This window comes from Tripterygium wilfordii, chromosome 16, assembly GCF_013401445.1.
Source record: "Tripterygium wilfordii isolate XIE 37 chromosome 16, ASM1340144v1, whole genome shotgun sequence".
In the NCBI taxonomy this organism is placed as follows: Eukaryota; Viridiplantae; Streptophyta; class Magnoliopsida; order Celastrales; family Celastraceae; genus Tripterygium; species Tripterygium wilfordii.
This window is the reverse complement of record NC_052247.1, coordinates 9,632,255-9,657,694: the sequence shown is the minus strand read 5'-3', so window position 1 is coordinate 9,657,694 and position 25,440 is coordinate 9,632,255. Positions and strand designations below refer to the sequence as shown.

The following is a 25,440-nucleotide window of genomic DNA, read 5'->3' as shown; positions in this document are numbered from 1 at the left end:
GATGAGGTAAACCATTGTGCTCCGGAGCCCATTATTCAAAGCAAAACGACGTCGATTCTTCAAAGTTCGATTGACATTGATATCAATTAAACTTCATCGGCATAATATTGATTATAGAGAAAAGAGGGAAACGATGGCAGGTAGATTAAGCAACGCAGCGTCGCGGATCATGGGCGGTAACGCCATCGTCGGCCGCTCAATTGCTTCCTCCCTTCGCCTCCGCTCCGGCATGGGCCTTCCCGTCGGCAAACACATCGTCCCTGACAAGCCCGTAAGTGTATCGTTTAAACACTGAAATTAAAATTAGTTTCTTCTTTTCCTGGAACTGCTTGAAGCAATAACTTCTGATCCGAAAAACGATTCGCTTGTTTGGGAGTTTCAGCTTCCGGTGAATGACGAGCTAGTTTGGGACAACGGGACCCCATTCCCCGAGCCTTGTATTGATCGCATTGCTGGAGATACCGTTGGAAAGGTATTAGTTCTATGAAGTTTCGGAAATTCTTTCGAAATCAGATTATGGTCTTATTTTGAAGGAAATTCTTGGAAGTCTAATTATGGTTTCGTTTTTGCTCCAATTCCTCCGGGAAAAATTGCAGTACGAGGCATTGGCTTGGTTGTGTGGAGGTTTAGGGTTCTTTGCCAGTTTGGGACTGTTAGCCGTGTGGAACGATAAAGCCTCAAAGATACCATTTGTAAGTTCACATTCTAGTTGTTGTTTTTTCCCTTTCAATTTCATTTGTTTAAAATTTCGAACTATTGATTTTGTTTGAGGTACTGATGTGGATCAGAAGGCCATCTGCTTCATGGAGAAGCACGACATGCAGCAGCTGTAGTTTGCTTTTATTGTTGTTATTTGTGCGTTGTTTTTTTTCTGGACTTTGTGAATCTTTGTTGTTTTGTTGTGGGCTTTTTGTTATTGGGCTGGTTTGTTGTTTGGCCCTTAGTTGGGAGGTTGTTTAGGCCCATCGTTTCTAGGGTTTTCTGGTGGTGTTCGAGTTGGTGGATGGTAGTTGTTGATGAATAGATGAGATACATTCTCTCTGCCGCCTTCTAATTACTTGGTATTCTACGGAATCAACAAGTTTGAGGGTTAAATTTACATCAGTTGGTATCGAAGCCAGGTTCGTTCTCAGTAAGATGCCACCCAGAAGACGCGGTAATAAAGATGCAGTTGAAGGGGAGACCAGCCATCGGGGAAATGTTGATCGTTTGGCGGAACAGGTGGCAACATTGACACAACAGATGGTGGGGGTTACCATTGTGTTACAAGAACTGCGGATGGGCCGGACACCAGAGTTGGAAGAAACATTGACTGATGGTTCTGAAGAGGATCTTGATAATCCATTTGCTGCCGTACAACCGGAAAGAAATCTGGGAGGCCATAATAGACCAGCTAATGCTAATCGTTGGGATGCTGGACTTCGGGTAGATATTCCTGAATTTTCAGGGGATTAAGAGCAGAAGAGTTTATAGATTGGCTCTACGCTGTGGAAGAGGTACTTGAGTTCAAGGAGGTGCCTTTGAACAAGCGAGTCTCACTGGTAGCCACAAGGCTACGGGGCCGAGCTGCCGCTTGGTGGCAACAAAACAAATTGACTCGAGCAAGACAAGGGAAGGGGAAAGTTGAATCGTGGGACAAGATGAAGAAATACATGAAGGCGACATTCCTCCCTCACAATTATATCCGTACTTTATATCAGCAGCTTCAGAACTTACGGATGGGGATGCGAGGAGTGGATGATTACACTACTGAGTTTTATCAATTGGTAGCCCGGAATGACTTGTCGGAGACTGAAGAGCAGTTGGTCTCTCGGTATATTGGGGGAATGCGAGTCCAGTTTCAAGATATTTTGAATATGTTTGACGTGTTCACTGTTGCTGAGGCACATCAACGTGCCAAACAATTGGAACTCAGGTTGAGCCGAAAGGGAGGTGACACCTTTTGGAGTGGAGAGAGTGTCGGGAGAGGTCAAAATAATAGTGCTGGAGTGAAATCTGAAGTCCCCAATTTGGTAAAACCATCCTCCCAAAATACTCTGAATAAAACACCCAATACTGGACTGAAGTGTTTCAAGTGTGGAGAACCTGGGCACAGAGCTTTTGAGTGCCGTAAAAGCGATCGGGGAGGTAAAGCATTAGTGGTTGAGGTTGGGGACGAGTGTCAAGTTGAGCTGGAAGCAGAAGGCGAACATGAGCGGGAGGAGGAGGGTGATATGAAGGAGGAGTTAGTTTATGGGGATCAGGGTACATCTTTGGTGGTCAGGAGGTCGTGTTATACTCCACGTGTGGTGGATGGGGAGAGCTGGTTAAGGGGAGCCGTATTCCAGTCCACTTGCACTATCGAGAATAAGGTATGCCGCTTCATTATTGATTCAGGCAGTTGTGAAAATGTGGTGGCTGAAGAAGTGGTAAAGAAGTTAGACTTAAAAGTGGAAAATCATCCTCGACCTTACCGATTGTCTTGGATTCAGAAAGGGGTGGAAGTGAAAGTCTCTAAAAGATGTTTAGTGTGTTTCTCAGTGGGGTTGAAGTATAGAGAGCAAGTTTGGTGTGACGTGGTGAGTATGGATGCGTGCCATTTATTGCTGGGAAGACCGTGGCAATTCGATCGCCATGTGATACACGACGGACGACAGAACACGTACAGTTTTATGTTTGAATCCAGTAAAATTGTACTCATTCCTAGTCAAGAACAGGGACTGAAGGAACTTACAGCTTTGGCAGTGAGCCCAAACTTATTGTCATTGAGCTTGTTTGAGAAAGAGTTATCTGAAACAGGGGTGGGTTACATGTTGGTAAGGAAAGCGGTTCTGATGGGCACAAAAATTCCTGAAACAGTGCGGAAGTTATTGCTAGAGTTCCAGGATGTATTTCCAGAACATTTACCTCCAGGCCTTCCACCGTTAAGAGATATCCAACATCGGATAGACTTAGCTCCTGGGAGTGTTCTTCCTAATCGTCCTCATTACCGGATGAGTCCGAAAGAGCACGAAGAACTCCGCAGCCAAGTTGAAGACTTGTTGGAAAAAGGGCATATTCGTGAGAGCCTCAGCCCTTGCGCGGTTCCAGCGTTGTTAACCCCGAAAAAGGATGGGACTTGGCGGATGTGTGTTGACAGTAGGGCTATCAACAAGATCACCACCAGGTATCGATTTCCGATTCCCAGACTGGATGACCTTTTGGACCAGCTCACGGGGGCCACTGTTTTCAGTAAATTAGACCTTAAAAGCGGGTATCATCAAATCCGTATACGGCCAGGGGATGAGTGGAAGACGGCCTTCAAGACTCGGGAAGGTCTTTATGAGTGGCTGGTGATGCCATTTGGCCTCTCTAACGCCCCAAGCACCTTTATGAGATTTATGAATCAGGTTTTGAGACCGTTCATTGGCAAGTTTGTCGTCGTTTATTTCGACGATATTCTAATATATAGTGCCAATCCAGAACTTCATCTTCAGCATCTAAGGGAAGTGTTGACAGTGTTGCAAAAAGAGAAACTATTTGGAGGAATTGGGAAGTGCTCTTTTATGGTAGGCAGGGTACTCTTTCTTGGGTATATTATTTCAGCGGAGGGTATTGCAGTGGATGAAGATAAGATTATGGCAATTCGAGCTTGGCCCGTACCAAAGACTTTGTTTGAAGTTCGAAGTTTTCATGGGTTGGCGTCGTTTTATCGACGATTTATTGCTAATTTCAGTTCCCTGATGGCTCCCATAACTGATTGTATGAAAGGCACACGATTTTCATGGTCGGAGGCGGCTACCGTAGCATTTGAGAAGGTAAAAAATATCCTGACCAGTGCTCCAGTTCTTGCCCTACCAAATTTTACGCAACCCTTTGAACTCCACTGTGATGCCTCAAAGGTAGGAATAGGGGCTGTCTTGAGCCAAAACTCAAGACCAGTCGCATTTTTTAGTGAGAAATTATCTGGGGCTAAGCTCAATTACAGCGTCTATGACGTTGAGTTTTATGCTATTATTCGAGCTTTGCAGCATTGGTACTGTTACCTTATTCATGATGAGTTTGTCCTGTACTCGGATCATGAGGCTCTAAAACATATCAACAGCCAGTCTAAACTCTCCTCACGACATGCAGTTTGGGCAAATTTCCTCCAGCGGTTTACATTCACAGTGAAACATACTGCAGGATCTTTGAATCGCGTGGCTGATGCACTGAGTCGTAGGACATCCCTCCTTACTGTCTTGCGGCCGCAAGTGTTGGGTTTTGACAGCATTCCTGAATTATATCTTGCTGACCCTTATTTCTCTAATGTTCTGGATATTATTGCAGCTAAGGAACCTTCGGAATTCCACCTTCAAGATAGCTTTATTTTTCGGGGAAATCAACTCTGTATCCCTGATTCCAGTTTGCGTTTGAAGATAATTCAAGAAACTCATAATGGAAGTCACATGGGACAAACCAAAAGCTTTGCTGCTGTAGCTGCTACTTTTTTTTGGCCTAGCATGCGACGTGAGATTTCGCGCTTTGTGGAGGGGTGCCATATCTGCCAGACGTCTAAGGGTTCAGCCACCAATGCAGGGTTGTATATGCCTCTGCCGATCCCGTCCCAGCCATGGACGGACGTTAGCATGGACTTTGTTTTGGGTCTCCCGCGCACTCAACGCGGCCATGACTCCATTTATGTCGTGGTGGATAGATTTTCCAAAATGGCTCATTTTATACCTTGCCGAAAGACCACGGATGCCAGTAGAGTTGCTGATTTATACTTCAGCGATGTTTACCGTCTTCACGGTCTTCCTCTCACTATTGTGTCGGATAGGGATACGCGTTTTCTATCTCACTTTTGGAGAAGTTTGTGGAAACTCACCAAGACAGAACTCAGATTCAGTAGTGCATACCATCCCCAAACCGACGGGCAAACAGAGGTGGTTAACCGATCATTGGGTAATCTGTTGAGAAGCTTGGTTGGAGATAACCTCAAATCATGGGATCAGCGCTTATGCCACGCTGAGTTTGCATTTAATCATTCTCTCAATCGTAGCACAGGATTTAGTCCTTTTCATGTTGTTTATGGACACTCCCCACGCACGCCCGTGGATCTTATTCCTAATCCTGATCTGGGTAGAATACATGGTAAGGCTGCTGACTTTGTTACTCAGCTGCAACAAACTCACCAGATCACTCAGCAGCGTCTAATGGAATCCACCTCCAAGTACAAATTAACCGCTGACAAAAAGCGGCGTCATCTTGAATTCGAGGTGGGAGATTTCGTTTGGGTGATCTTGACCAAAGATCGTTTCTCTCCTGGTGACTACAACAAGCTGTCTTCGCGGAAAATTGGTCCCCTTGAAGTCATCGCAAAAATCAATCCTAATGCCTATAAGATCAAGTTACCGAGCCATATTCGCACGAGTGATGTGTTTAATGTGCGGCATTTGATTCCTTATCTTGGTGATTTGTCTGATGAGGATGTTGATTCGAGGGCGAATTTCTCCTTTCCTGGAGGGGATGATGTGGATCAGAAGGCCATCTGCTTCATGGAGAAGCACGACATGCAGCAGCTGTAGTTTGCTTTTATTGTTGTTATTTGTGCGTTGTTTTTTTTCTGGACTTTGTGAATCTTTGTTGTTTTGTTGTGGGCTTTTTGTTATTGGGCTGGTTTGTTGTTTGGCCCTTAGTTGGGAGGTTGTTTAGGCCCATCGTTTCTAGGGTTTTCTGGTGGTGTTCGAGTTGGTGGATGGTAGTTGTTGATGAATAGATGAGATACATTCTCTTTGCCGCCTTCTAATTACTTGGTATTCTACGGAATCAACAAGTTTGAGGGTTAAATTTACATCAGGTACTATTGTCTCATTGAAGTAATTGATTGAAGAACATAGAATTTGGGGTGAAAAATGTGATTACATAGCTTGGCCGAGTCTAAAAAGTTCTTTTGAATGGGATTAGTGTGTTGCTTTTGGAACAATTTATTTCCATGTGTTAATCAATCGAAAAATAAGTGTGGATAGAAGCTCAAGCAGTTACGTTTATGATTTTGATTGGATCAAAAATGCAAGTTATTAATATTGTAAAAAAACAGACTGACCAAGAGGCATTGGAAAAGAAGTTTCCCTGAAACATTTTGACCCACAGAAGAACATTAGTTTCGATGCACTTCTTTTATCAGGTATTCCAGAAGTCAAAAGGAGCTTGAGTAGAGTGCAAGTGTCTGCCTATCTTTGTTATTTTGGATGGGAAATGTGTATTGTAGAATTAGATTGATTTTTTTTTTCATTTTGACACTGCAGGTAATTGAATAAAAAAATTTAATATTCAAATGCCTATCATACTTATAAAAAAAAAAAAAAAAAACTTAGCCTGCTATAATTGCTTCAAAGAATAGTAACAGCAAGTAGCAATATCTCGCATGATTTTTTTTTTGACAATATTGTGAAAACTTAAATAGCTGGGAGACTTAAATATCATCATGTTGGGGTGGAATGCTGTACTGAATTGCTGGTTACAACTTGTCACGATTCTGCAGTTTGTTGATAATCTGCTTTACCTAGCACTGGTGGCAAACTAATATGTCTTAAGTTAGGGTGATCAAATTTCATTATACTAATGCAAAGACCACATACATATTATCCTATAATAGATAAGCTCAAAGAGTCGTTACTCTGATGGTCTCCAAATGCAAAGCTCCCATGGCAGGGAGGATATATTTCAGATGTCTAAAATTATTGTCTAATATAAGTAGAATGTCACATTCCTCCCCCTCTTAACAAAGGCATCCACTTGATTTCTTGAGAAAATATATTGTTTGCTTTGAGAAATGAAATGTCGGTATGTCACCAATATACTTTGAGACTTTTTTTTTCTTTGGATAAGTCATATTCTGTTTATTGTTATTATTATTAACATGAGATGGGAATTTGTGACGTTATTATTGGTAAGGTCTGTGTGTTGATGCTTAACTCAAGAGGTGGATCATGATTCATGACACAAGAACCTTTTACTCAAATCACGTTGTTGTAGATTAAAAATGAAGCTGAAGCGTTGATAAACAATTTTGATAACTTGCACACTAACCCTGTAACCAAATAGTACCAGATACAAATGAAACATTAGCATTTTTTACACAAATCTCTATGTATGAGAGTGAAAATGTGGCTGAAGCATTAGTAAATATATGTGTGAAATTGCCATCTTTCATATTAGCTGAGTGAGTCAGGGGTGATCTTATGAAACAAGTGCCAAAATTGTGGTACGACTTGCACACTAAGAATTTAACCAAAGCCTTGAACATGCTGCCTACTTGCAAAATGTACTTTCTTGATACTTGATTGTAACCCAAATACCCGACTCTCAAACTTTAACTTCTTACTTATTCCTATAAAAAAAAAAAGGAGGGGTTGGCAGGTGGGGAAGGTTGTTGGGGGGGGGGGAGTCCTCCTTCAAGAGAGAAAGCATGACAACAAAGGGGAAATCTATAACTTAATTTTATTAGTGTATGCACAGTCGCTTTTGTTTATGAAGTTGTCCACATCCTTCTTTTGGTTTATGTATTTGTTGTCTTAGCCTTCGTTAGTGAAGCTCAATTGCTCATGATAGTTATGTGGAGTCAAATAATAATCCTCCACATGGGATTTTTTTTTTCCTGTATATGCTTTTCTTAAAGTGACACAGGTCATTGAAAAATGAATATGATAGACCACAGATTAGGGCGGCAAAACTTTGAACCGTTTCAAAGCTCTCTAAATGTTGGTACTAGGTGTTTTATCCAACTTCCAGTCATTTTTTCCATTAGTCTTTGAACATGAATATATGACTAGTTATTATTGTTATATGAATTGCGTTGTTTTTGTGATCTTGTTCTAACAATTATTGCTGTAGATCACATGGTGCTTAATCTTCTGGTTGATTTTATTCTGCTTATTTTGTTGACCAGACACCAAAAGTCTATCCTTATGACAATCTACGGGTGGAGCTTGGTGGAGAACCATAAGCAGACCATGGTGCAAGTCATAACCCTTGTCATTGTTTCACTTGTTGGAGGATCTCTTTTGTTTGTCTGTGAACTTTTCGGGATATAGAATTGTCAAATAATGGGTACTGTTTGACTGTTGCTGAAACTGCTGAATCCAAAATCTTGCAACAGATAGCCTGACATGATTTTCTTGTAATGCCTTGATGATGAAACATTAATTAACGTTTTCACCCACTCTATTAATTCTTTATCTGTATGGTAGTTCTTGCATTCTACTAAGAATATGCTTTTCTTTAGCTGCATTCACTTTGCATAAAGTTATCCAGCATAGACTGGAATTTGTATTGGTGAGCTGTTCTCTTAATAACTTCTTGTTTGAATGACATGAATTGAATATGGAGCACAGAGTACTTGATTGAGATTTGGGAGTGAGTGAGAGTTTACATTTTGAATGTTGAGTAATAGGAATTTTATTGAAGTATTTATGGACGTTAGAATGTGGGGGTGATCAAGTTATCTAAGAATTTATCATAATACCGCACTTGAAACATTATAAATGACAACAACTCAAGCTTTGATACAGAAACCCCTGAAATAGAGAATCAGGGAAATGTATCTAGAGCAATAATACAATACAAAGACAATAACAACAGTGGCATCATAGTTTCATTAACTACTAACATTCGGTAAATATGTAGGGGTTTAGGGTTTAAAGTTTAGGTTTTTTTCAGAGGCCCAATTGGCTTTGCACTTCCAGGATGGTCTTGGCCGACTCTTGCAGGCGTTGAGCCTCCTCCTCATTCAAGTGAATGTTGGTGACCCCAAGAACACCACCCCTACCTAACTGAGCAGGCAGGCTCAAAAACACATCACCACCATCAATTCCGTGAAATCCCTTTGCAAGGACTGAAACTGGGTGGATTTTCCTTTGGTCTCTGAGTATTGATCGCGCCAGGTTAGCCGCTGAGTACCCAATTGCCCAGGACGTGTAGCCTTTAAGACTAATCACTTCATAAGCACTGTTGATGACTTCTTTGTGAATTTTCTCCAGTGTCTCCTTCTCATAAGCGATTTGCTGCTTCTCCAGAAAGCTCAAGATTGGCACTCCACCAACACTAATGCTAGACCATAGTGCCACTGAACTGTCTCCGTGTTCCCCAACAATGTAGGCCTGCAATAGTTTTTACAACCACCAGCAGAAATTAGCAAGGAAATTCTCATGTTTCAAGGCACAAAGAATTCCTGGACTAAAAGAGAGATTAAATTGACCTGTACGTCCTGGGCGTTGACGTCGAGATGATCAGCGATCAGGAACCTAAATCGGGACGAATCGAGATTCGTGCCCGATCCGATGACCCGATTTACCGGGAACCCGGACAACTTCCATGCGACGTAAGTAAGCACATCGACCGGATTAGAAACAACCATGAGGATGGCATGGGGAGAGTGATTTGCAAGCGGAGGAATTATCTTGGAGAACAGAGAGACATTCCTCTGCAGCAAGCTCAACCTAGATTCGCCGGGGTTCTGGCGGGCGCCGGCAGTGATGATGCATAGATCGGATCCCACGGTAACGGAGTAGTCCACGGATGCGCGGATATTGGTGCGGGGGAGGAAGGCGGCGGCGTGCTGGAGGTCGAGCATCTCCCCACGGAGCTTATCGGGAATAGCATCAACCAAAGCGAGTTCATCGGCGAGATCTTGTGTGAGGATGGTCTGAGCGATGGCCATGCCGACGTTGCCGGTGCCAATGACGGAGATCTTGGTTTGGCGCTTGGTGGGAGAGGGTGGGGCGGTGTTCTGAACGGGCTTGAAGAAGGCCTGGGATAGGTCTAGCCCGCCAGGGCCCAGTACGGAAGACGAACCACTCTTCTGCATTGTGTTCTAATACTTGAAGAAGAAAGAGATTTTGGAGCTGTATGTTGGTGTTATGAGAGAAGCCATGAGTGTTGATGATATATATATGTATAGATATATGTAATACCGTGGAGAGGAAGGAGGGATGAATTGAAATTTGAAAACCATTGTCCGGGACGATGGTTTCAATGGGAAACTTTCTGGAAGAAATGTCGGTGACTTTTCCGTTTAGTCGGTTGTTCAATGTTCACAACTCTGAGCAGTTATAGCACGCGCCTTGGCATAAACCCTAGACTCTTGCCCTACTGGTTTAGTTGTTAGAATAGGGCTGTGGGAGAACGTTCACGCGCTGAACTGCGTGTGAGTTTTTATTGCGATTGCTTCGCGGCCCACGTCAAAGGACTCCATGATACGCGGCCCACGTTTCTTGGAATACAAGGCCGCGCCGCGCCCGGTAATACTGTGGGCTGGAATGGAATATTCTTCCCTAGACTTGGAAAGTTGAGAGCAGTAGTTTCTAATGAATAGACTACAAAGTAGAGTTTTAACAAAAAGTCTCCATATGAGATCATTTACAAGAAACATGTTGATTATAAAGGTCTTAGGACAGTGGCGCGTAGCCAGGATTTTAGTACTGCAGGGGCACCAATACACCAAACTAATACAATAACTTTATTACAATCGGTCACGATGATTCTTCATGTTTTAGAAACGTTGAATAATACTCTCATTGTTAATATCATTAAACACATTCCTTTCAATGTAGACAAATAAACAATCATTCAAAAATCGATCTCCCACGCGATTGCACGAGCGACTTTTCACAATTTTCATAATAGAAAATGCCCTCTCAATAGTAGTTGTGGCAACTAGTAGAAGTAATGTCAATTTCAACAACCCATAAATTAATATATATATACACACCACTTCTTCTTGTGTCAACCATTATTTCAAGGAAATCACCCAATCTTTTTAATCCTGAAAATTGACTGTTATGTTGGAACGCATGTCAAAAATATATTCATTTAAGTTGTGATATCATTCACAAAAAAATCATTAGGATAAAAAGAAGCAAGCGGAATGAGTTTTTGCTTATCAAAAGCTGAAAAAAGAATCCAAGGGACTTAAATATGCTGCACAACCAAGTAACTTGGTAGTTGTTGAACTAAAACGATCATTAACTCTTGAAGTTGCATATCTAGCCCTATATAAAATAATTCAGCACAATAATTGTGTAAATCAATCATATCGTTTCCTCCACGCCATGACCTTCCAGTAGTTAGATATAACTCATCCATATTGGGAACACTAATTTCATACTTTTTACAACATGACAAAACTTGATCCAAAAAAGAATTTCATCCATCATCCCTCATTAATTTTAGGCATCCCTCTTTTGAGGGGGGCAATTTGTGTTTTGACGGTTTCATCCATCTACTGTAATATATATTTTTTTTAAAATTAAAAAGTTGAGGAGGGCACGTGCCCATCTTGGTCTTTCATTGATAATGCTTGAGACTCTTAAAAAGTGACCCTCAAAAGATCCCCATTTAATGTGGAGTGTTGGATGTGAAATGGGTCCTACAAATGCGTTTTTCATCAATGAATATTTTAATGCCACATAAATTTGGAGGACTTTTGGGGATCATATTTTGGAGTCTCTAGCATTGTTCGTCTTTCATTAGCTACACCACTGTCTTAGGGTAATTGGTTGTTATTGTATAGCCAAAGATAACAGACCATTAATCTCTAAATTTCAACGTAAGGCTAAAGCATGTGTATTCTTAGGTTATCATTTAGGAACTAAGGGTTATAAGTTATTTGATTTACAAAATCAAGAGACTTTTTGTAACGACCCGTCCCGGGGGCCTACAAAATGACTAAAACAACCCGAACCATTAATATTTGATGCAAACTCATACAGAACTTTTATTTTAACGAATTAGATGTCTTTGCGAAATTCTTTTGAACACCATAAAAATCTTCTCAATCAAAACTCAAACAAGTGAGTTATGATTATCCGAACACACTGACATCGAACACATTGATGTCAAAAACATATATTCGATCAAACTTTGAGTCACTATTTTACCTTTAAAATATTTGAATCTCCAAAAATGTATTAGACATGATTCTATGGATACCAATTGATACGTACCTTCGACTTAGGCCTTGCAATGGTGGTTTATGGAATACAGAAGAACACAGAGAAAACAAGGACAATGACTAACAGAAAAGGTAATTCATCATATTTCATTTCATAACCCCGTACAAATGATAACCGCCTCTTATTATACTAACAAGATGCACACGTGGCACTCCATTATTGAAAGTAAACTAAAAACAGAATTAATCGACCAACATTCTTTGACTAATATTGAAACAGAGTCGTATCAATTAAATGTATTAGACATGATTATGCGATTTTCAATATGTAAAGGGTTAGGGTTTAGATTTCTCAAAGGCCCAATTGGCTTTGCACTTCCAGGATGGCCTTGGCTGAGTCTCGCAGACGTTGAGCCTCCTCCTCGTTCAAGTGAATATTGGTGACCCCAAGAACACCACCCCTACCTAGCTGAGCAGGCAAGCTCAGAAACACATCACCACCATCAATTCCATAAAATCCTTTTGCAAGGACTGAAACTGGGTGGATTTTCCTTTGATCTCTGAGTATTGATCGCGCCAGGCTAGCAGCTGAGTACCCAATTGCCCAGGACGTGTAGTTTTTAAGACTAATCACTTCATAAGCACTGTTGATGACTTCTTTGTGAATTTTCTCCAATGTCTCCTTCTCATAAGCGATTTGCTGCTTCTCCAGAAAGCTCAAGATTGGCACTCCACCAACACTAATGCTAGACCATAGTGCCACTGAACTGTCTCCGTGTTCCCCGACAATGTAGGCCTGCAATAGTTTTTACAACCACCAGCAGAAATTAGCAAGGAAATTCTCATGCTTCAAGGCACAAAGAATTCCTGGACTAAAAGAGATATTAAATTGACCTGTACATCCTGGGCGTTGACGTCGAGATGATCAGCGATCAGGAACCTAAATCGGGACGAATCGAGATTCGTGCCCGTACCGATGACCCGATTTACCGGGAACCCGGACAACTTCCATGCGACGTACGTAAGCACATCGACCGGATTAGAAACAACCATGAGGATGGCATGGGGAGAGTGCTTTGCAAGCGGAGGTATTATCTTGGAGAACAGAGAGACATTCCTCTGCAGCAAGCTCAACCTAGATTCACCGGGGTTCTGGCGGGCACCGGCAGTGATGATGCATAGATCGGATCCCACGGTAACGGAGTAGTCCACGGATGCGCGGATGTTGGTGCGGGGGAGGAAGGCGGCGGCGTGCTGGAGGTCGAGCATCTCGCCACGGAGCTTATCGGGAATAGCATCAACCAAAGCGAGTTCATCGGCGAGATCTTGAGTGAGTATGGTCTGAGCGATGGCCATGCCGACGTTGCCGGTGCCAATGACGGAGATCTTGGTTTGGCGCTTGGTGGGAGAGGGTGGGGCAGTGTTCTGAACAGGCTTGAAGAAGGCCTGGGATAGGTCTAGCCCGCCCGGACCCAGTACGGAAGACGAACCACTCTTCTGCATTGTGTTCTAATACTTGAAGAAGAAGAAAGATATTTTGGAGCTGTGTGTCGGTGTTATGAGAGAAGCCATGAGTGTTGATGATATATATATATATAGATATATAGATATATGTAATACTGGGAATAAAGAAAAAGAAAAAATGAATCCTGGTGCGTGGAGAGGAAGCAGGGATGTCGGTTTTCAATGGTGAAGTTTCTGTAGATGACTTTTCCGTTTATAGTCAGTCTTCGCACTCATGGGAGCCGCCATGAGCGTTGAATTTTGAATTTTCTTGCGATTGATTCGCGGCTCACGTCAAGGAAATCCGTACAGCACGTTTCTTGGAATACAAGGGCCGCGCTCGGTAATTCTGTGGGCTGGAATGGAATTTTCTTGCTCTTCCTCCGTAAAGTCTTAGAAAGTTGAGAGTATACAAATCAACCGCAAAGGCAACAGGAAAAAAAGATGTAGAATTTATGAAACAACGCTTAAACAAGAAATACGTTATGGACGTATGTTGTTGATAGATTCATCATTTACAATTAGAAGCTTCTCCAACTATCTGTTTTGTTAGGGTTACGGTGACGAATGCGCTCTAAGAACACTGTTATGACTTAAATTGAACATTCTGTAGTAAATGAGTACTTGAGAGCTTATGGTCTTTTTGTATACACGCAACAGTTTTTCTAATAAATAGATTACCAAGTAGAGTTTTACATAAAAAGTCTCGATATGAGATCATTTACAGAGAACCTGTTGATTACAAATAACAAATCATTAAGCTTTAAATTTCAACCTAAGGCTAAAACATATGTATTCTTAGATTATCGTTTAGGAACTAGGGGTTATAACTTATAAGTTATTTGATTTAAAAAGTCGAGAATTTTATATCTAGGGATGTCAGTTTCTATGAAACTGAGTTCCCTTTCCAGAACAACACACAACATGATTTACCTAGCACATATGTTCCAAATAAACCTACTGAACAAAATCCCACAACAACTGATAACTTACATACAGAGAGAGATAGACTTAGCAGAAAAAGAAAAACTCCGGCATATTTAACAGATTATGAACATTTTGCATTCACATGCATGATGCATCACATGAACATTTCATTACACCAATTTCAGTGCACCAAGAACCAAAATATTATGCTGAAGCCATTAAAAAATAAAGATTGGTGTACTGCGAGTCTGCTATGGATCTAGAAATACCAGCCCTAAAAGCTAATAATAAATGGGATTTAGTGCTTTTAACCAAAGTGAAGTTTTGATTACAATGAGATTTTTGCTCCAGTAGTTAAAATTATCACAATTAGGATTTTCTTGGCATTAGCTAGCATGTTCAAATGGTTTACTCAACATTTAGATGCCCATAATGCTTTCGTTTCTTAAACAAAACATTAAAATGATTTATCTCTCAAAATACAAGACGGATTTTTTACTAATGGAAAATTTTGATTATTAGCTCTCTCTTTATTTCAATTTCGAATGTACTGGATATTTTGAGTATTTATTTAGGGATTGCTTGGGAAGAAGGTTTAGAGGTGCTTTTGGTAGTGAGGTTAGATTTTTTTGATGAGGTAACCTTATTTGGGAGACAAATGGGAAGGTGAAATGAGGGAAAAACCCTCTCAAACTAGGTGTTTTTTTAACCTTCCTTTATTTTCAATCAAGTTTCTTTCATACAAACACCTCACCTCCAAAAAGCTCACCTGTCCTTAATCTAGTGCAATGTTCGGAAACCCCCTCCCCCCAAGGAAAAAAAATGGCTGAGCAAACTTATTGGTAGACTTCCAAGATTTGGAAAGCCATTACTAAACTTCCATGAAATGGAATTAATCAAAAGCTGTGTTCAATTTTTTTTTTTTTATTTTGGGTATGTGTCTACAAATTGTGAACAACCATTGAAGAGAAATTAACGGAGCATTTGGTTCATAATTGTGTGAGACGAGCATGAGATGAGTGTGAAGTGAGTATGAAGAGAGTGTGGGGGTGAGCATAGTAATGTTTTATAATAAGGATAAAAGAGTTTTTAATACATTAAAACTCATTAACCCTTGTGGAGAATATCCACGCTCACCACAAATGAGTTTGTGATTCTACCCTCAAAAAATAACTAAACAAGAGAATATCTTAATTCCACCCTCATTCACCCCTCAAGACACCAACCAAATGCCCCGTAAATTCCTAGAATTTCAATTGCAAATCAAGGGAACAAGGAAAACTGGTGGACTCAATTCCTTTATTAGTATGCTGTTTTATTTGGATAGAAAGAAACTGGCGTCCTAAAGAGTCATATTTAGGCACTTTCTAAGGAGCAATGCGTCTCCATGGCTCAACTAGACGTAAAAATTAGGTAGGCTTATTGGAAAGTCTGATTGCCTGTGAGAATTTATCTGATCAGTTGGAGAGCCGTTCAACCTATGTTGCTGAAAGAATTATGTGGGTGGTTCATTGAATATTTTGCACCAAAATGATGCCAAAAGACTGTTTCATTTGGAATAGAAAAAAAATTGAAAACTTTGTCCATGAAAAGAGTTTAGCAACTCCAAATCGTCAAAGGAGATTGTTGTACTTGTTTTTTTCCCTTAAATGTCTAACTTGTTAGTTTAGGCTCCGTAGAACGTTTCATCCGTAGCAAATTTAATTGTTCAGTTTACATTGGAATAAATGGTTTGCATGCAAATTGGAGACTATAGTAGTGCATATCGCAGATTAAGAGATTCTTCTGTATCTTTCTTCCTTAGCCCCACTTTGACTAGTTGGATGCTACTCTTAGGACAGCCCAAAGCATCACAGGCTCATAGTTGAGAAATCAATTGTATTGTTAGAATTTGTTGTAGAGCCACTATCCGAGTGCGCATCTTTTTTTTTTTTTATAGGGCAGCAGATATATAACACAGAAACGAAAAAGAAAAGAAAAGAAGACAGCAGGGCATCGAAATGAATGGATAAATTCAATATTCTATTTTCCTTTATGATTCAAAGACTTTGGAATCCTCTTAGGGCCCGTTTTGTTTGTTGTATTGTAATGGTAATAGGATTCCCATTACAAATAATTGAATTATGGTAATGTCATTACAAGATAATCCTATTAAGGTGTTTGGTTTATAAAATAGAATTGTAATCCATTTTTAATGTATACATATACATGCACATACACGTATGATATATTTATGATATATATATACATACATACAAGTATATACATATAGGTATGATATATTTATGATATATATACATACATATATGTATGATATATTTATGCATGCTCTAATGCCTTTTATCATGATTCAATGGGACACATTCAAGCATGATTAATACAATATTTTATATGGACTTGCCTTTCAACTTGTATGCAATATTTGCTATTAAAATAAAATAATTTATATTCCGCTCATTTCTTTCAGTAAGATTTTGCACAAAGTATGCCATATTTATAGTGGATTTGTATTGGCTTAAAGAAGTTGCCTTTTGTGGTTTGTGAGTGCTTGAGATTAAATTAAATTTTTTTGGAACAGTTAGAGAAAGACTCACGGGTTATCTGATTGAAATGACCTAAAATTTTGTAAATTCAAATTCATTTTAATATACATGAGTTTGCATAAAAATTTGTATGAAAGTGCGGGCCAATAAATAAAAATTTGAGAAAATGTATTTTTAGTTAAAAGATTACCTAAAAAAGGAAGACTTATGAATACTAATAATTAAAGATCTATTATGGTAGGTCTGAAATTAGCAAAAACTGTCTGTATATAAAATTTCCTCGGATGATTTGAGCTTCGTTTGTTGCGCTTCTAGGTGACACAGACAGAATGGGGACGAGGACCAATTTCTACAAGAATCCTTCTCTCTCTTACAAGAAGGACTTCAGTATCTCCTCTGTTCTTCGCAACCTCAAAGGTATACTCTTCCTTTCTAAACCCTAATGATCCGCTTGGTCGCTGCGGGTGCTGAGGGAGCGAATAGGGACACGAATTTGATTGAAGAATCATCATATGCTGTTGATTTGCCATAGAGTCTCTGTTTGACATCTTCATTTATTCTTAATTATAGCTTACAACGTCGCCACCGGAAGTGCGCCTCTAACGGAAGAGCTAGCTCCTGGCAGCCACAAGAATTCTTCCATAAAACGCCGTCGGGAGCCAAGACCAGCGACTAATCAGAGCCATGAAGTGGAAGAGAACGATGGACCTATGTCTCATCGTGATTACATTGAACGGCGAAGGTATAGTGTACTTTTAGTTCCGATTTTCTTTTGTACCTATATTCTATAGGATTAGTTTTGTAAAATTTCTGGTTATTAAGTGTTGGAAGTTTTGGTTCTGCGTCAATTTGGCATATGCAGGAAAGAAGTTAGTTCTTCACAGCCTTACGACGAGCTAACTGCAGATGTTCTGGTAATATATAATTGTTTTGGTTCGGTTTATGTGAATTTTGATTTTATAATTATTCATGTCATCTTAATCTTGATAAGTGGATACTGTTTTATGGCAGACAACTTCCAGTTGTGGCTTAAATTTGGTGGACTATGACAGTAAGCTATTCTTTTTTGCACGTTACCAAATTTTCCTTTGGCATAATGGTTGGAGCCCATAATGATTACTTTACTAGGTTTGTTGGGATGAAATATCTGCTTAATTTCAATTGATGTTTGATGTTGTACTGAATTTCTTTTGCATCAGAGAAAAATGATGCTGGTAGCTGTACTTCAAGTAAACAAATTGCTGTATCTTTTTGTTTTGTTTTGTCGAAGAGCTAAGCCATAATGTCGTGGAGAATTGGAATTTGTTATACTTGTTCTTCAACATCCCACTTTCTATTTTTCCTCACATATTTTTATGGCTGCTTTTTTACTTACGCAACTCATATTTATATATTTTTTAAAGGTTCTATCTTCTTTGACATCGTTGCTTGATTTGTATGTTTTGGAATTGAACTCTACTACTGGATTTCCGGTCTTGTTAACCTTTAAGTTATGTTTCTTAAATCTCAGGTGATGGGTCGTCTTCTTTAGAATGTGAAGAAAAGCAGCAGATATCAAATTCTGGTTTGTATTTGGATCTCTGACTTTTTATTTTGAAGGTAACATAATATAATGCCATCAGGTTGTTTTTCTTTTCTTTAATTTGATGTCAACATATTGCCTCTGAAGGCGCTTGAGCTTAGCATGTTTATTCATCCATGTTTGGGAGGGGGGGGGGGGTGTTTGTACTTGTAGGCCTCGTCACACAAGCTTTCGGAGCTTCGATATAATTATTTTGGAATTCGCTATTGATGTCTTTTAAAGCGTTTCAAAATCTTAGAAGCATAATCTTTCAGTTGCTGTCTTATGTTTGGATCACTATCTGCTAGTCGTCAGTTTAGTGCCATAGTTATAAATGACTTGTTGCATCTTCTAATTTTTATTCCAATTAATTAGTGCCATGGTCTGACTCTCTCTCATGTAATGGATGGGAACTTTTCCATCCATTGGAAGGTTTTGATAATTAAGTAATGACCTTGTGATAATTGCCTTCATTTTTATTCATTTGCGGCATTTTTTAGGTCACATTGATAAAGTTGATCAAGTTAAGCTTAGAAGTGAGCAAAGGCTTCCTGATCCCGGAGAACCTGTTTGTGTAATATGTGGTAAATATGGAGAATATATATGTGATCAGGTGCGTTTTGTGATGATTTGTCTCTTCAGCCATGGCTATTCCTTTTCTTTTTTCGTCCCAATATTTTGCTTTCCCCTATTTCAATTTCCTAAACTTGTTTGCTATTTGCATTAATTCTGATAGACGGATGACAATATCTGCAGTCTCGAGTGCAAAGATGAGCTTTTGCAAAGTCTTAAACTCGCTGAGGTCATTTTGCATTTTACGCCTACATATTCTGAAATTAAAATACATCTAGTTCTCACTTTATTCAATGATATGAAATTCTGTCATCTGAATTTTCCCAGGGGCCCTCAAGCAACCCAAGGCCAGGTGTCATCTCATCTGGACTTGAAAGTGCCATACCAATGCCTGATCTCGGAGTGGATACTTGGGATTATGAACGCCACCGCTGGTCAAAGAAGAGGTCTAGACTTTGCACTTATGAATGGTAAGTTTTGTCAACTCTATTGGTTATGGATCATTGATGAGGCTAAATTTTCCGAGTTTCAGTTTCGTTTCTGCTACTGAACTCTTATTATTAGAGTTAAATATGAAACTTCCTAATTTGACTAAAACTAAAAGCAATTGTAAAAGACACCAATATATTTAGAAAGCAATACCCTTTTCTTTTTTCTTTTTTTATCACTATCCGTCGTCTTGCTTATGTACTTGCCAATGTAGTTGGAAATGTCAGAGGCCTGGGCATCTTGCTGAAGATTGTACGGCCATGACATCTAACCAGGTTTGTTGTTACTCTTCACCCCGTGTTAATAATAAATCTGCTTTGTTTCATCTTGTGATTGCATGTTATGTGCTAAGCTATTAGTAAACTTATTAAGTTACCTTCTACATGTAGGTTGACATGGAGATAAAAAAGCCCAATCCTATATCTAAAGATCTTCTTGGACTCTATAGAAGGTTTGTCTTTCGATTTATATTTACTCCCATGTGTATTTTTTTTCTATGAGTTTATAGTATGTTTTTATTGCTCTTTGGCTCTTTTTGCTTAGTATACATCCTCCAAAAAGTTGGTTTTTAAGTTATGCCTCGCAACTTTCTCTTTTTTTGCCTTTTAGGTTAGTAATTTACACCTTGCTGTTTCGGTCTTAACCAATTTTTTGAAAGTTGGTATTACTAATTACCTCATATTCTCATAAGGATGACCACATGAACCAAGCTGGTCAATGAATTAAGGCAGAGGAATATTGGTCGACTGCTGGTCCGAATTATTTCCTTTCCAAAATAATGGGGTTTTTTGGGTGTCTTGATAAACCAGCTCCATACTTAAAATCCAAAAAATATCACAAAATTTGCTTTTGAGTTTATGCTTTGCACTCAGTTTTTGAGTGGTGCCTGATTGCCCTATATAATTCTCTGCTGACTATTAGATGTTGGACATTGAGATTTAATAATTCAAATGATATAGATACTTTATGTTGATTCTTTATTTTCTAGTTTGCTCTTGGAATTACCGAATGCGAATTTTGTTGAGATCCAATAATGGTTTGAATAAAGTTTTTTTTGATGATTGAGATTTCATGATGTGATTCAGAAGTAACTCATAACCCTTGCTTCATGTTCTATGTGTATGTAGATGCCACCAGATAAGCAGGAAATCTCTGAGTGCAAATTGCAATGCATGCCGTAGCTCATTCAGTTTGGCAACATGCCTGGACTGTAGTACAATCCTTTGTGATAGGTAGGCTGTAGGTCATTCAGGAAAATATCCCAGTTGTCTAATCGCATAATTCTAGTTGTTATTCTCTCATTTTGTGGTTAGGATATGTTGGAATTTACTTGTTATGATGTGCCAAAATAAGCATACAAATATATGTTCCTCGGGAAATGTCGCAGACTAGTAAAGCTGGCATTCAGTATTATTAAGAGTTAGGTTTGTCACTAATAATCAATTTTTGATCGGACTTGTTATGTATTTCATAATATATTGCAAAATTTTGCTATATGTGACTTCTTGTTACAAACATCCAATATGTGATAAGTAAGAGAAGAATAATGGTTTTATTGCTCTTTCATTTACTTGCACTATGGTTCTAGGAAGAAATAAGAATGGTTATATTGTAATGAAATGTATACATTATATCGTGCTGGTAAAATTGTATGTTTGCAAGTGTTAGCAAATATTAAAGGGTCAATATTTGCGTCTGTGCTTTTATTAGCAAATAAACTTTATGCTTATGTAAGTTATAGTCTCTGCCATAACGAATCATGTTGGTGTTAGTGCAAGGATTGCGGTGGTCATGAAGAATGTCTTATCTATTATTTATAGCTGTTTCTTTGCTCTGATTAACGAACTTGTTTATGTCGTTGTCCTTTTTTTTTTCTCACATAACTTAAATTTCAGTGCAGGTCATCTATATGAGCACATCAGAGGACATCCATCCCATCAACAGTACTACTCTCATAAACTAAAGCGCCTGGTGGGACTTGCTTTGCCTCATCTTTATTTATGACTTAGAAAAAAGAAAAAGGGTGCATAGTCTGTTCTGTGTGCACCAAACTGCTTCCTTTATAATTTAGATTGTGCATTACTGTTGATCTGTTATTTAGTATTTGAAAATTTAAAATGTTTCAATTCTTCGGATTAATAGTATTCGAGTTTAAAGATAAAAAAATATTAGCTGTTTGGATTGTCACACATTTTTTTAATTCATTCCTAAAAAAAACTTCACCCTTCATTGTGGACCTGCTTGATGAAACAATCTGAAGTGCTTGACTCATCTGAATATTCTGTTAACTGGAGACCTAGTCACTTTGGAAGCTAATATGTTGCAATGTGGAAGAAGCATAACATGTTTGGAGTTCTGATAGGATTGTCCCACATCGGAAGATGTGGGAGCTAAGGTGTTGTTTATAGGGGGAGGTATGGGCCTCCCTTAGTACCCAAGGTTTTCTAGTATGGGCTGGGAGGCCTTGGGTACATGATACCGCGGAAGCTTCTTCAAACAAGACTACTTTACTTCTTCGTGGATTTGAGATGGAACTCAAAGTGGCAATCTTCTATAACCTGTTTAGTCTAAGAATACCCAGGATTATAGGCATCCAGCGCCAAGTCTTCAGCCCTCTGGTCTGCATCAGTACAGCTGGCCCATATGGGTGGGTATCGGTTGGGTCTTGGGTGCTGAGCGTGTATGGACGCGACTCTATCAAGTTCACTCTGTTTTCTCTAGAGAATCTTTGAAGTCAGATTCTCCTTGGCCACCATAAGAATTATACGTTGTCATCATCATCATCAATGCCTTGTGCAGTTGTGCCAAACAATTTGGGCGTAAGAAGTCTCAGTATAGTGCATTAATGGAGATAGAGCTGATAGACTTTGGTCTCTGCCTGAAGAAATTTGATGTGTATTAATTTTTGTCTTTTTTAATCTTCCTGCTCTTTCATGGAAATAGTAAGCCATTTTTAAAATAGATGGAATACTTTTAAAAAGAAAAAACATTTATCTCGAAATGATAGCATTGGTGGCCATGGAGGAATATATGCTTATGTGTACGCTTGTGTATGTGCCACAATGAATTGAGTAATTGATCATGTGCTTTGGAATCTCTTGTAACTTCAAGTTCTATTTATCTTATATCATGGGCTAACCATGTCAAACAATGTAGGTGAAATGCTGTAAATCAACCTGCAAGGTGACTGATATCAACGATCTTTTGGCTTGCCACTACTGTTTTGATAAAGCCTTTGATAAGTTCTATGACATGTACACTGCAAGTTGGTATGTAATCTATCTTCTTATGAACAATCTTCCCTTTGATTGAGACACTATGCTAAATTATTTTCTGAAGCGAATTTTAGCAGTATTAATTTTTCCTGGATTGAGGTAAGAGCCTTTGCTGTTGTTATTCATCTGAGAGTACATATTCAACGTGGTCTTGGATATTTTTTTAGATTTCCACTTACATGAATGGAGCTTTTCTTAGATGGCGGAGTATATATTGATCGTGGTCTTGGATATTTTTTAGATTTGCACTTACATGAATGAAGCTTTTCTTAGATGGCGGAACATTAGCCACTTGTGTTTTTCTTTTCTTACTGAGAATCTCTGTATTGAAACTACGTTTCTAGGTATCATTGGCACTTCTATTTATAATTAAGTTGTTTAAGAGGCCAGGCCTTATCCTTCTAAAATTGTAGTGACATTCAACCTTATCCTTCTAAGTTATAACAAGGAATTAAAGTTCACTTGTTTTCACTGATTGCAGGAATGTAGGTGGACTTGCAATAATCAGGGGTTCTATCTGCTGCGATGATCATTTTGAGTGGTAATAGTGACGTCTAGAACCATACATTTTTCTGTGCCTTTTCCATGCCCTATTACCCCTATGATTTTGCTTTGATCTTTCTATTTCTACAGGCACAGGATGAATTGTTTAAATGCAGATATCGAAGACAAAGCGCATGTCATCAATAGAAGCCTGGAGAATCACAAGCATGCTAAAATTAGTGACTTTATCTTCTGATGGGTAACTGATAGCCACCAACTATTTGTTTTTGCCTTATTTTGGGGTTCACATAGTGAGACCTTGCAGAAACTGTTGCAGATGGGCTTAACCCGACCAACACCCTGCTGAAGCTGCAAACACACATGTTCGATTTTATCTGCCAGTTAAAATGACTGAGATCTAGAATTTGTGACTTAAGGATGTTAGGATGCCTCAGAATTCACCTGGCCAGTATTCGTTTTTTACTTCTGTTCATGTTTTTGAAGTTGGTAGTGTGAACTGTGAACTTTTGGGAAACAAAATTTGAGAAGTTTGAACATATTCTCTTTTTCATTTACTTGTACAGCCCATGTTAGGACCTATGTTTGAATTACGACCGTTGTATTAACGGTCATCTCTAGGGCATGAAGGAGATGAAGACTCTGGAAGCTGGAAGAAGTTTTGCGGAAGATATCATCTTCGCACGGGTTTCCCATGGAGATTCTATCGGGAGTGAAGACAGAGGAGTGACTTGTAAATAAAGCACTGCTTCCTGCCGCTCCAGATAGGTACAGTAAAACAATTTAACGGCCTCCACGACCCTGGGATCATCATGTACTTTAGCTCCGTAGCCAATCCATTGTGCACTCACCGTATTGTGCCGCCGTCGGAAGGCCGATGGCCCGTACCTCGTCACATCCATGTTTAAAGTGGTGCACTATCGTTGCCTGCCATTTCTGACTAATAAGTGGTTGATGACAAGCCAATTCAAATCATGTCTTCCATGAATGCGCTAATCATCAAGATTAAGTGGGTGGTAATATTTTTGTTTGGGAATTTCGCCACCTTTAACTTTCCTCCATTTGATGTTCACCCACCCACGCGCACGCATCTCGTAACACATATAAAATGCACAATTTCACCCTCCAATCTCTTCTACTTTCGGTAGTTGTTGGTCCTCGTTTTTCCCATAGTGACAGGCTTTAAGCACTTACTACCGCTGATTACGGGTCCGAATTTACCCTCCATGTCCATGTTTTCTCGAGCTCGATCAATGTCTCTTTGAATCTCTCTCTTTTTTTTTTTTTTTTAAACTAAAAGAAAAATGAACAACAACAATGGCAGCTCTGCTAGTATTGCACGTGCGAGGAAGTTAATGGGGTTTGGAACATAGTGAGAGCAAGGGATGGGGAGTTGCCTTATGGGGACAGAGACATACCATTGGTATTAAACAAGCTGTTCTTAGGTTTGTCTTCAGAGAGTCTCTGGTCATTTTGTTGTTGTTTTGTCACACACATTGGTGTATCCAAACCTACATTTTAACTCTCATGTCCTTATCGCATTTATCTCCAACCCATTACCCTTTTCAGTCCCCCCACTGCCGTCAACATTCTTCCCTCATCAGGGTCTTTAGGATCCCATGCTTCGACTTTCGGTGCAAACACCCTTGAATTTTGATGTCAACCAAATCCTCTAAAATAGGGTCTAGCATTAATACTCTCTTTTAATTTATATAAGAGAGAAAACACACTGTGGTGTGTAACTAGGGCATTGGTTAATCAATGTTTCTGTTTTTTCAAATTTCTTTCAAGTTTTAATTGGGTGTATTCTATTATTTTCATCATGACTTGGAAGGAAATTTCTTACATGCAAGAGCTCTTGGTGTGTTATAGTGGTTAGAAATGGATTGGATGTAACTGTCGCTGGGTACATTAGCCATCTGTTAAGAGGAATGAATTGGTAACTAAGAATGTTGAAGGAACTAAAAAGGGGCATAACTTTTTACAGAGATGGCAACAGGTAGTTGCTGAACGCTGGATGTGCAGAAGTTAGTTTTCTTGCGCAGCCGCACACAGACTATGATTATTTTTTTTACCCTTAAAACAGGGCCCAATTAGCCAGCAACTAAATGGGCCGGACGAGGGCCTCCACACCCTGATTCCCATTGATTTTGGGTTTTTTTTAAGAGTGAGCTCCTA

The 25,440-nt window shown here is 39.3% G+C and overlaps 4 protein-coding genes across 5 annotated transcripts; 2 read left to right on the top strand and 2 right to left on the bottom strand.

Moving 5' to 3' along the window:
* Positions 1-104: 104 nt before the first annotated feature.
* On the top strand, positions 105-8,202 carry LOC119980523 (NADH dehydrogenase [ubiquinone] 1 beta subcomplex subunit 8, mitochondrial-like). The gene is made up of 4 exons (XM_038823251.1): positions 105-271; positions 383-472; positions 597-692; positions 7,889-8,202. Exons 1-4 carry the CDS (start codon positions 134-136, stop codon positions 7,943-7,945), a joined length of 381 nt encoding a protein of 126 aa, XP_038679179.1. The 5' UTR covers positions 105-133; the 3' UTR covers positions 7,946-8,202.
* Positions 8,203-8,426: 224 nt separating this feature from the next.
* Positions 8,427-9,872, bottom strand: LOC119980522 (L-lactate dehydrogenase B-like). The gene is made up of 2 exons (XM_038823250.1): positions 9,197-9,872; positions 8,427-9,098 (listed from the first exon to the last, which is right to left on the bottom strand). Exons 1-2 carry the CDS (start codon positions 9,803-9,805, stop codon positions 8,655-8,657), a joined length of 1,053 nt encoding a protein of 350 aa, XP_038679178.1. The 5' UTR covers positions 9,806-9,872; the 3' UTR covers positions 8,427-8,654.
* Positions 9,873-12,011: 2,139 nt separating this feature from the next.
* On the bottom strand, positions 12,012-13,467 carry LOC119980605 (L-lactate dehydrogenase B-like). Its single transcript, XM_038823373.1, has 2 exons — positions 12,785-13,467; positions 12,012-12,686 (listed from the first exon to the last, which is right to left on the bottom strand). Exons 1-2 carry the CDS (start codon positions 13,391-13,393, stop codon positions 12,243-12,245), a joined length of 1,053 nt encoding a protein of 350 aa, XP_038679301.1. The 5' UTR covers positions 13,394-13,467; the 3' UTR covers positions 12,012-12,242.
* Positions 13,468-17,120: 3,653 nt separating this feature from the next.
* Positions 17,121-23,815, top strand: LOC119980394. 2 transcript variants are annotated; one of them, XM_038823076.1, is made up of 16 exons: positions 17,121-17,280; positions 17,434-17,605; positions 17,726-17,777; positions 17,875-17,914; positions 18,374-18,427; positions 18,925-19,037; positions 19,161-19,226; positions 19,325-19,467; positions 19,701-19,761; positions 19,876-19,937; positions 20,614-20,718; positions 21,382-21,457; positions 22,643-22,755; positions 23,243-23,302; positions 23,395-23,503; positions 23,570-23,815. In XM_038823076.1, the coding sequence occupies exons 1-15, from the start codon at positions 17,193-17,195 to the stop codon at positions 23,498-23,500; spliced, it is 1,311 nt and encodes a 436-aa protein (XP_038679004.1). In that variant the 5' UTR covers positions 17,121-17,192; the 3' UTR covers positions 23,501-23,503; positions 23,570-23,815. The 2 variants fall into 2 exon arrangements, with proteins under 2 accessions (XP_038679004.1, XP_038679003.1); XM_038823075.1 differs by having other exon boundaries at positions 17,122-17,280; positions 23,582-23,815.
* Positions 23,816-25,440: the final 1,625 nt, after the last annotated feature.